The following is a 12,136-nucleotide window of genomic DNA, read 5'->3' as shown; positions in this document are numbered from 1 at the left end:
ACTAGCTTAACTTCTCTGTGCCTTGCCTTCTCTCATCCTTAAAGTATGCATCCACTTTAAGGATTATATAATACATGAAAAGCACTTAGCAAGTTTCTCATACATTTAAAGGGCTTAATAAACCCACACCCCATAATACCACCACATTACTTTGAAGTCATTACTTTTTTTAAAAAAACGTATCTTCACAATGGTCTCTTAGAGATTTTCTGAGACAAGTCTGACACTGTTGGTGGAGACCAAAGATGAGGTGAGTCATTCTAACACAAACTCAGTGAAGGAGAACAAACACATGAACGAAGAAGGCCCAAGAAGCAAAGCACAAGGATGGCCTGGGGATGGAAACGGAGTATTAGCTCAGAAAAGCGTATTTTACAATATGCCAACAACGGCAGCAACAAAGCCAGAGTCTGTGGTAACTAATTATTGTGAACTATCTCTTAAAGTCACTTCAAAAGAATTCTGAAACATTTTGTTTAAATGAGAAGCAACAGCAACTGCTCTCTTTATAGATGAACAAGGTATAAAAAGCCACTGGTAGAAAAACCATAGCAAACCTCTTTCTAAAAAAGCAGCAAACACATTCCTTTAATTGTAATAGCAGACTTCCTGGAGGGTAATGATTTCTGTTACAGGAATCCACTTTTCATTAAAAAAATTCTTTAATTATAGCTAAAATTATTAGCTGTAAACATGAGAGATAAACTATTCACTTTGAACTTTTCAAAAAATACAAAGCATTTTTTCATTTTAAAAATAGCTATTTGATAGCTATTAAACAATGACACAATTTCAAAGTGGTCGGAATAGTAATGACTCCAAAATAAACATCAATAACATGAGTCAGAAATTGTAATATCCTTGAAGGACATATTCACCAATGTCATCATCATTAAAACAATTTTAAATAAAAATAGGAGAAAGTCTAGAAAACAGTATTAAAAATATTTGCAGTTTCAACTCAACTTTCCACTTTTCCCACCAAGCAAAGAAAACCACTGGCAAGTTCAAGGAGCAGTATAAACATACTACATAGTTTTTTTTTAACATAGCCTACAACCACACACTGTTATTCTGGAAAATAGAAATTTAAAGTGTAGCACAATGGCTTTCAAAGTGTGGTCTGAGGAGGACCTCTGAAAGTCCTCAAAAGCCAAGTGTCACAACTATTTTCATACTACTACTAAGATGTTACAGATCTGTCTCATGAGTTCACAAGTTCATGGTGGAGTTTCCCAGGGCCCACGTGCCATATGACGGAAAAAATCACTGTGATGCCAAGGGACCATAAGAAACTCGCTGCTTCTCAAACCAGGTGCTACAGAGATGTGCAAAACATAAAATAATGTTCTTCTCATTAATTAACTGCTTTTGGAAGACAACTATAGTTTTTATTTAAAAATGGCATCTATGGGGGTGCTTGGGTGGCTCAGTGGGTTAAAGCCTCTGCCTTTAGCTCAGGTCATGGTCCCAGGGTCCTGGGATGGAGCCCTGCGTTGGGCTCTCTGCTCAGCAGGGAGCCTGCTTCCCTTCCTCTCTCTGCCTGCCTCTCTGCCTACTTGTGATCTCTGTCTGTCAAATAAATAAATAAAATTTTTAAAAAATGTTTAAAAATGGAATTTATGTTAACATGCAATGGGTTTATTATTGTTATGTTTAAATGAATGGACACGGTTTTTTAAGTATCTCAGTTATTAATTTCTAATACAGTAATTTCTGGTAGATACAAACTACATAAACAAAAGCTCTCTGGGCATCTTCAGTAATCTGAAAGAGAGTGAGTGCTGCCACACAAAAGCAATCAGTTAGTCTTCTCTTCATTTTCCCAACTTTCAGGAACTGTTCCAAACACGGTGTGTGCTGGGGGCTAGGGCAATGCACAGGTAAAGCACAGACAGGCATCTTCAAATTTACAAAAGGAATTACTTGAAGGAAGAAAGTGATTGCCTAATCTCTATTGTCACAAAAAATATGCCTTTCAATATACCAACAATGTTTGCCACCCTAAAAGAAAATTTTCCTTCCAGAGCAAAGACAGGAGAGAAGATCTGATTCTACTATTAAACCAGGAAAATTTGAAGGTTTTCAGCCTTGTCCTCCTCTTTCTTCAATACTCAACACAACTCTGATGGGTTTATATAAAACCAAAAACAAATCTGAATATGAAAGTCTAAAAGAATTGATTTAAATCCACATTAAAGCTGGATCACTTTTTAAACTAAGGATTTCTATTTTATCAGCACTCATTTAAAGTCAATAAAAGTTCTCATTTACTTAAAAACTTCAAGATAGTACCAGAAAAAAAAAGTCTTTAAAATCATTTTAATAACAACTGTTTAATTCACTTATTTCTTAGATGGAAAGCCTGGGAGGTTATTTAGGTAATGGCCTACAATCATATAGCATAACTTTGTACATATGAAGTGATTGAGACCCAATACAATCTAAAACATAGAAATTCAAAGACATTTCTTAAGTAGTCCCTCCATGAAAAAAGGGCTGGAGAGAAACCCCCACACTGTAGGTATTTCAAGTTATACCCACACACAGCTAAGACCTCTGCAGCATTTTCAATATTAAGAGAAGAGGCATAACATTCAAAATGGGGCAGAGATTTCCGTCTTCTTGCTCATCAAAATAGTTCAGACAAACTATACACTGAGCTAGAGATGCAATGGACAGCAATGCTTTACCAAGTCTGAAACACTACACAGACTTCAAGATTGTGTAACAGCTCATGTAGTCACCACTGGAAAAGGTATTCAACACAAATAAAATGTTTGAAGAAACTGATGTTCACTTCTTTTAATACCAAAGCTTTAAAAAAAAAATGTTTAAACATGGTAAGATAAAACTTTCCAAACACGTATTACATATTTGTATATGTAACTTTACCTTTTCTTGATGACAAAGAGTCAAAGTACCAGACTATTATCAGAATATGATGTCATACAGTGATGTCCTCTAGGCTGTCCTGGCTGTCCTTAAACTAAATGGTCGACAGGTTTTCATGGTTTGTCTATCTCCTTCCAAACTGTCATTTCTGAACTGCTAATAATACACTAGGGCTGGGAAATCAAATAATCAAAATTTCACATAAAAACAAACATATAGAGACTTTGTGACTTATGTGTGTTGCTCAAAAGCATTTAAAAAGAATTATTCCAAGTTTCTCAGTTGTGTTCTGTATTGATGAAGACTGCTAGATTACGTCTTAATGAATGAGGCATTACTGTACATAAATATTTAAACAAGTTCATCTATTAACAAAAAGATATAACTAAACATTAGTATCGTTGCCTTTTTAAACAAAGTATTCTATAACTTTAAGGTAACACTGGGTTCCAGTTTGTTTTCCCCCCAGAAATGAACATAAATAAATGTCCTATTTTAATAATATCAGTTTGTCCAAACAAAGGAAGAAAAAAAAAAAACTGAGGTGCAATCATGTCACAGTTAATGCATGTCTGCTTCCAATACATTCAAAGACAGTATTTTTGTTTAAAAATCAATAGTTAAAATAGGACTTCTGCAGTCTGAGAATTCAAGATACTTAAAAAAATTTGTAAATACACATACATGCAAATTCTTCATATATACAAATTTTCACAAAATTAAGAAGTTGCAAAGAAATTAGAAGGATTACGGTGAATCTGACAAGCTACATTTAAATGCTTTACCACTGACATATTCCTGAATATAGCAGTCATAGTAGTTTTAATAAATTTTCTACATGGCCTTTTTTATAAAATTTTATCTTTTAGACATAAAAGTTAGTCACTAGAAGTCTTCTGAAATTCTAATTTAAGAATGCAAGATGTTCTCAATTCACTACTCATATTTTAAGGCCACTTTGGTAAAGGCATTGCAGCAAGAACACAAAAACAATAGCATATTTTCTAATATTTATTTTTTTCACCTGCAAACTGTAGCAAAACATGATCAGCTTTATTATGCAGACAGGTATCCCTCTACATTTTTAAAGAATTTAGGTATGTATAAATAGAAGAGCTCTTTAGAAAGGAAAAATTCAAGAATGAATAAAACCTTCCAATTTTGACTTTGTAACTTTCCAGTAGCAATGGTTAAAATGATTTTAGGTCATTCATTCCAAGATATATGACAGCACCTTAAAAGTGGCCGATCTATTTCCCCAGTAACATTTCTCACATAACAATGTGTTAAAGTTACAAATACTGATATGCACAAATAGCTAATTTCTAAGAAAAATATGTACAGTACTGCAGCATAATGAATGTGGTATCTGCAATAACTTAATATTAGCCAATTTTTAATATACATGATACCGCTACCTTTTCCTGCCAATTCACAGGTTAAAAGTTGTTACTGGAGCCCTCTGTTTTGCACATATTACCTGGTGTTTAATACACAATGCAGGCTTTTTAAAGACTTCTCCTGTGTTTAAAGCTAAGATCAGTGAAACAAGACAACAGTGCAAGAGGCGGAGAGATGTAATGTGACCACGTAAAAGTTCGTTCCAGTAAAGTGTCTATATAAGGCTATAAGAAAGGATTGGTTGATGAGCTTCCTGTTGGAAATTGTCCTGTTGGTGCACCAGTCTAAAGGAAAACGTAAGACAAAATAAAGACACAAGTAAGGGTGGTATACGTGTGAAACTATGAAAAGATTTAACTTTGATTAATTAAATGAGACAATATTTAGATTAGAAATTATTTTATAGTTATTGGCAATCATATTTATTCATTACTGTTATTAGCAACATGATATAATAAAACTATTAGGTGTCAGAAGCTCTGTTATGGCCTTTAATATCCATTATTCCACATAATTCTTCTAACAGAATCTAAGAAAGGACTTGGCCCTTAAGAAAACACATTTATGATTCAAACCAAATCTGAGTCCAAGCCCTTTTCACACAGTTCACTAAATCTACAGCTTTTCATAAAGCATTACTTAGACAAGAAAATAGATAAGTTTCATGCTATAAAATAGCTTATTTATGTCAGTGCTTTGATTTGCAACTGAGTAATGTGGGTGTGTGTGTCTTTTTTAAGTCAAAAAAGGATCATGCATGATAGCTGCATCAATCTGCAAATTCTTTTACTGTCACATCAGTAGAATAGTCACATCTTGCTTTTCCTAATTTAGAGATAACACACAAATTATAAAGTGCTTAAAATTGCATCTCACTTACCATAAAAGGATTACTAGATACTCCAGCAGCTGCAACTTGACCAAAAGGGGTTACCACTGGCTTTGTTTGTCCAAATGCTGCAAAACCTGCACCTTGTTAAAATAGAACCACCAATTAAAACCCATACCTTTCAGAGACAATCTGATGCTCATAAAGACTCATAAGAAGTTTCAGAGAAATTCCTACTAGAGCAACAATAATAAAATATCAATGTTTAACTGTTGAGTCTTTCAAATACCAGAGACAAACGTCCTGTGGCACAGGTAACAGTCCATACAGCTTCTCAGAAACGGTTTCTTCTCATGTGTCTCAGCTATGTAAGCTGCTGACATGTGAAGAACAGAATTAATAGATGACCTGTGACTATCTGAGACTAGATGTGAGCAAAACACAATGGATTCATGTGAACAGCACAGTATTTGTTAGGAAATATTTTATCATTATGGTTCTGCCATGGACCTTATTTCCAAATTTTTATCTAACCAGAGACACTAAGTATAGATAGGCAATTTGAATTTAAGAATAATCTTCAAATCTATGGACTTTCAAACTTCAGCAAATAAGCTTCATAGATTAAAAAAAAAATCCCTGGCTTCTAGAACAAGTAAACTCTAACCACAATACAGTTACCCACTTGGAAAATTAAGTCTATGTCTCCCACATACATAGATTATACAAAAGAGCAGATCCACAAGTTTTCTGATGCAAAACAAAAACACTCAAGGTCTACGAAGTTTTCTCTTTTTTTTTTTAAACATTTTATTTATTTCTTTGACAGACAGAGATTACAAGCAGGCCGAGAGGCAGGCAGAGAGAAAGGAGGAAGCAGGCTCCCTGCTGAGCAGAGAGCCCAATGCTGGGCTTGATCCCAGGACCCTGGGATCATGACCTGAGCCAAAGGCAAAGGCTTTAACCCACAGAGCCACCTAGGTGCCCTACAAAGTTTTCTTTTAAAATCAACAGACATATTAGAACAAACAAGAGAAATTAATAAGAAAGAGAGTGGGGCGGGGCGCCTCGGTGGCTCAGTGGGTTAAAGCCTCTGTCTTCGGCCTAGGTCATGATCCCAGGGTTCTAGGATCAAGCCCCGCATCGGGCTGTCTGCTCTGCAGGGAGCCTGCTTCATCTTCTCTCTCTCTCTCTGCCTGCCTCTCTGCCTACTTGTGATCTCTGTCAAATAAATAAATAAAATCTTTAAAAAAAAAAAAAAAGAAAGAAAGAAAGAAAGAGACTGGGGCAGTGGGGAGGGAGCGCCTGGGTTGCTCAGCCAGTTAAGTATCTGGCTCTTGGTTTCGGCTCTGGTTGTGATCTCACGGGTCTGAAACCGAGCACCTTCTCCAGCTCCACTCTTAAAGGAGAGTCCACTTGAAGATTCTCTCCCTCTGTCCCTCCCCCAATTCACACACAGGCTCTGTCTCTCTCTCTTTCTCTAAAATAAATCTTTAAAAAAAAAGAAAAAAGATAAAAGAAAAGACACTGGAGATTCTAAGAAGGGGTACTCTTTACATAGTCTCTGATTTCTCCTAAATCTATAACCTGGTCACAAAAACTTACCAAATCATTCAGTTCTCTAAGGCCCAAACCAACGAAGTGGACTTATAGCTAGCCAAGTGAAAGATCTTACCATTGGGCTGTTGAGAAAAAGCTGTCTGTTGAGGAAAAGCTGCTTGGGCTGGGAAGGCAGGCTGCTGGAAGCTGCCGCTGAAGCTGGTGGGAAGACTATAGGGAGCAGGAGTTCCGAAGCCCGCGGGCATGCTCATGGAGGCCGTGCCAAAGGTTGCAGCTGACAGGAGAAAGCAAGGGCTGATAACTAATACACAAAAGAGCAGGTTTTGCTCTTCATACCACACACTACAGAATGATTTCACTTGAAAAACATTAACTTGTACACTAAAGGCACCTTAAATTCCAAAACGCTGACAAAATTAGTAATAAGTTTTAGCACTATACAGTTTAACACAATCTATAAAATGTTGTTCTCCTGAAACCCATGACCAGAATGACACTAATAAAGCTATCATTTGAAATCGTAAGAAAATTTCTCAAAGTAATTAAAAGTCTAAACAGCAGTCAACTTTTTTAAAGCCCATCATGCAAGTCACATGTGTACTAATATACATTGGTTTTTTAGTTTTATTTTGCTACATACAGTAAAATCGCCAAAAATTGAATTTTATCCACTGAATTGTCTGTTATAACATAGTAAGTATGTTCCTGATAAAAACAACTTTAAAACTTCTAAAAAATAGTTCACTGAAAATAACAAGACTTATAGGAGAAACAGAGTTAGAAGGAGGCCTCTCAAAAACTATACAGCTTTGTAAACAGAGCCCAAAAGGGCTGGAGGGGAATGGCTTTCCCTAATAAAACCACTAACACAATTAAAAGAACATGTGAGGTTCTTAATACATCAATTCCAAAAGAAATATATGGACCACCATATCTTATTTGAAAGATAAGTAGACTGCTTTGGATAAAGGGTTTAAAGTTAGGACTGCTAAGTTGTAGAGATGCATAAAGACTGCATAAAATGCATACAGATTGAAAAGGGAGTGAAATAAGCATTCTTAGAAAAGATGGATATAGGGTGAATGAGTGTAGTAATCTAGACTGCACTGAAATCGGTGTATTAACAATCACTACACATGTGGTACGCTGCCATCACTCGCCCACTTATGAATTACTTATAACCTAATTTGCATTACAGAAACACATGAAGTAGGGGCACATGGGTGGCTCAGTAGGTTAGGTGTCTGACTCCTGATTTTGGCTCAGGTCATGATCTCAGGGTTAAGAGACTGAGCCCCATATTGGGCTTTCAGCTCTACACAGGGCCCAAGATTGTCTACCACTCCCCTGCCTCTCTCTCTCAAAAAAAAATTGAAAAGGAACGCATGTAGTAGCAAAACAATATATTACTTACTGCTAGTGAAGATTAAAAACAGCACCTTCTGAATGTATGTTCCAGAAAAAGTCTTGGTAAAGTAAGAGCCAATAGTGGTACTTTTAACACAGAATACTAACAATTAAAATAGTGCAATATTATTGGCATGATGCTATCAAAAACATGATAATTCACTGAATTTGATTTAAATTTTTTTTTAAATTTACCAACTTGATCTCTGATTTAAGGCACAGGAATTAATACTGAACATGTTACACAGATTATATTTTATTTTAAAAAAACCTTGGAAGTCATGTTATAGATACTCCCCAAAGAAATCCTCATAATCCTATTGTTTATAACTATGCAATTTTTCTCAATGAACCTAATCAGAATGTCTAATTTTTTTGAAATTATAATTGATGAGAAAACAGGAGAAACAAGCCACTAGAAAGCAAGTGAATTAAAGAATAATAAGCACACTGCAAAGGAAACAGAAGGGTTTCATAACAGACAACAATGCATTGACAAAACTTTGACAAATCACTTTTTAAGAAAGCACTAAAAAGCGAAACTTGTATACAGTTAAGCAAAACCAAACCCCATGGAATAATGTGGTAAATGGTTTTGGTGTATAAAAAATGTGTCAAAAGTGCTATGAATTCAAACTCAAGAAAAATAATCAAAAAAGCTATTAACATTCTAATGTGACCATGGAGGTAAGCGATAATGCTTTTCAGCATTAAAACACAAATCACCACAATTTTTATGTAACTTTAAATATAATGTAACCCCAATGCCACACATCCATGCCCACTCCATTGTAAAACATGGAAAAAACTTAATTCCACATGCAGGGATCCAGAACACTAGCAGAAGCTTCCACAAGCAGGTAGACAGATTGCCACACAAATCCAGGTATCAGTTGTGGCCACCTACCAAAATGAGCGTGAGGGAACACTTGAGAATGCATTGCTCCAGAAAGGCCTTATGGAAAGCCATAAAGAGACCAATGTCAATTAACTTAAGGATAACTATTGTAAAAAAAAAAAGTAAATTTGTTTCATTAGAAAGTACTAAAATTAGAATATACTGTTACAAAGAGGGTAGGATAAGAATATATAATAAAAACATATCCATAAAGTCCTTTAATTTCAACATTCATGACACTAATATTTAACCTGTTTGAAATAAAGGGAAAATTAGCACAATAAATACCAGAGAAAGAAATACCAAATGAAAAAACCATTTATGAAACCCATTTTTAATTAAACACTAACATTTTTTTCATGTCAAGATACAACTATGGCCATAAAAAGACTTTGTAGGCCTCATGAGTTACACCCTATGCTATTCACAGGATTATCTAAAATGACCTAGAATCTAACTTTCAAATCTAAAAAGTCAAATCTTGTGGACAGCATCTGAAGGATGTTTGATTATTTTATTTACAGTTCTGTACACTACCTAGAAATTCATAAAGATAACTCAAGTAAACTAAGTATGACGAGTGGGAAATTATTTAGTGTAAATCATTAGAAAGGTGAGCACAACTTTAAGCTTACAATGTAATGGCTGAAAAGAGAAGAGAAGAGAAAAATTCATCTTGTATAAATCTGATCAGGCATAAATGAGGTCAGAGAGGTTACACATAAATACATATGAAGAACAGAAACCAAATTTAGGTTTTTAAGTACTAGAAATTTTCTGTTGGCTTTAACCATCTGGAGTGGAAATGTTTCTAAAGTATACATCCATGCATTTTAAATTAGTGTACTTAACCAATTAAATGTGGGAAAACAGAACTAGTAAGAGATTAGAGTAGTTAAGAGTCTTGATTCTGTCATTTTCTAACTACAGAATGTTATTTAACTTCCACAAGCTTCTGTTTCCTCATTTGCAAACAGGAGGCAGAGGGAGGGATAACAGTACCTACCTGAAAAAGCTGCCATGAAGATAAATTTAACAACAAATTTTTAAAAAGTACTGTAAATACTCAATGGATATATTTTCCTTGCTAATAACTTTAAAAGATGGATACTTAAGAGATACATCAGTACTGTGTTCTGAATTCAACAAGAGGTTAACTGAGGAGGAAGGATATCATAATAAATAAGTTAGGTCACTCTATGTTTATCTCCTTTCTTAAAATCTGTAAGTCTCTTGAGAAGTCCTGCACTAATAGTAACGGATTAAACTGTTTGCACCAGCGTTTCCCATATATGTTTGGGCATAGAATCCTTTTCCACGGAGTATTTGATAACATCTCAAGAGACATGCTCTACAAAATACACTTTGGTACAAACTGACCTTTAGTCAACAGTGACTGTGACCCAATATTAACTGCCGTAACCTCAGTCTGCAACAATGATGCCCTCATAAGTTCTAGTCTTGCTGCTATAAAACTTTCAGACTTAACAGCTTTTTAAGATATAATCTACATTATCACACTATTTGTCCACTTAAAGTGTAGAATTCAACGCTTTATAATATCTTCCCAGGGTTGTAAAACCACCATCACAATGGAACTGAAGCACATTTTCATCACCCCCACCCCAAGAAATTCCCTATCTATCAGCTGTCACCCTCCCTCTCACCTCCCCTCCTTTCCAGGTCTACAGATGTGCCCATTCTGGACATACCACTTACAAATGGAATCACAGGCTATACGTTACTCTATGACTAGCTTCCTTTAGGCCAATGTTTTCAAGCTCATCCATGTTATAGCATGTGTCAGGACTTCATTACTGCTTATCACCAACCAAATTTCCATTGTGATTATAACATATTTGGTATATCCATTCATCAGTTGCTGGCATTTTGGGCTGTTTCCACTTTTTGGCTATTATGAATAATGCTGCTATGAACATCTATGTACCAGTTTCTATGTGGATGTACATTTTCATTTCTCTTGGGTATTTTTCTTAAAAGAGTGGAATCAGTGGAACCAGCAGAAACAGTGCTGGTTTAAAAGGGTTCTAAACTATTACAACTATTAGATTAGTCATTAATCAATTCTTAAAGTTTAAGGCAAACCCATCAAATCAGTCTCCACCTAGGTAATAAAATAAGGATGCTGGCCTAGATGCTACTATGATTCTTTCACCTCTACATTTCTGTTAAGTTTATCTCGCTGGGGGGGTTAAAAATATCCTTTAAATCGTTCACGCATTCATTAAAATGAAGTTAGGGAAATACAGACTATTCATTCCATAGGAAAGGAGAAATTTAAGAATTATAAGAGAATTTCATAATAATTAAAAATTGTATTAGCTGTTAGATTTAAGGTCTCAAAAGCTCTATTAAAAATGCTATTATAGAATCCTAAAATGAAAAAGATCTTAGGCCATCTTGGTTAACCATCCTAATGAAGGTTTCTATGTAATACAGTAAAAGAAAATTAAAGCCCCAAAGCTTTATAAAGAAGAAAAATGATTAAAATATTTATTTCAAGAAACATTAAAAAAAATTTTCTAAAATGTTTTAAATTTTCAAAGAACTATTATGCAATACCCTCTTTCAAAGGCTACCTCATATTTAACAAAATATTTAAAAGCAACAAAAATATGTCCTAAAGAACTAACATTAATTTTGACATGGGAAATTTCTAAGCATAGTGTATTTTATCAAAACAGTATTTATATTACAATTTCAACAGAAAAATTAGTTGTTAACATTTACTTTTAATAGTTTATAAAAACTTAACAAAGCCCCAATCAAAAGACACAGGGTATCAGAATGGATAAAAAAACAAAACCCATCAATATGCTGCCTACAAGAAACTCATTTTAGACCCAAAGACACCTCCAGATTTAAAGTGAGGGGATGGAAAACAATGTACCATGCTAATGGACATCAGAAGAAAGCTGGGGTGGCAATCCTTATATCAGATGAGATTTTAAGCCAAAGACTATAAGAGATGAGGAAGGACACTCTATCATACTCAAAGGGTCTGTCCAACAAGAAGACCTAACAATTTTAAATATCTATGCCCCTAACGTGGGAGCAGCCAACTATATAAACCAATTAATAACAAAATCAAAGAAATACATCGACAATAATACAATAATAGTAGG

At 34.8% G+C, this 12,136-nt stretch overlaps 1 protein-coding gene across 4 annotated transcripts in view; it reads right to left on the bottom strand.

Moving 5' to 3' along the window:
- Positions 1–2,790: 2,790 nt before the first annotated feature.
- The window catches only part of LOC111141538 (ArfGAP with FG repeats 1), a 77,940-nt gene continuing 68,594 nt past the window's right edge, over positions 2,791–12,136 (bottom strand). For 2 of the 4 annotated variants that reach the window (XM_022494155.1, XM_022494169.1), the window contains 3 exons: positions 6,801–6,959; positions 5,177–5,262; positions 2,791–4,580 (listed from right to left, as the gene is read on the bottom strand). In XM_022494155.1, coding sequence (XP_022349863.1) covers positions 4,521–4,580; positions 5,177–5,262; positions 6,801–6,959 — 305 coding nt within the window. In that variant the 3' untranslated portion in view covers positions 2,791–4,520. Of the gene's footprint in view, positions 4,581–5,176; positions 5,269–6,800; positions 6,960–12,136 lie in introns of all 4 variants that reach the window. The other 2 variants (XM_022494162.1, XM_022494179.1) reach the window with 1 other exon arrangement.

Source organism: Enhydra lutris, unplaced genomic scaffold, assembly GCF_002288905.1.
Source record: "Enhydra lutris kenyoni isolate GAN:26980312 unplaced genomic scaffold, ASM228890v2 scaffoldscaffold1, whole genome shotgun sequence".
Lineage (NCBI taxonomy): Eukaryota > Metazoa > Chordata > Mammalia > Carnivora > Mustelidae > Enhydra > Enhydra lutris.
This window is presented reverse-complemented; position numbering and strand designations above follow the sequence as displayed.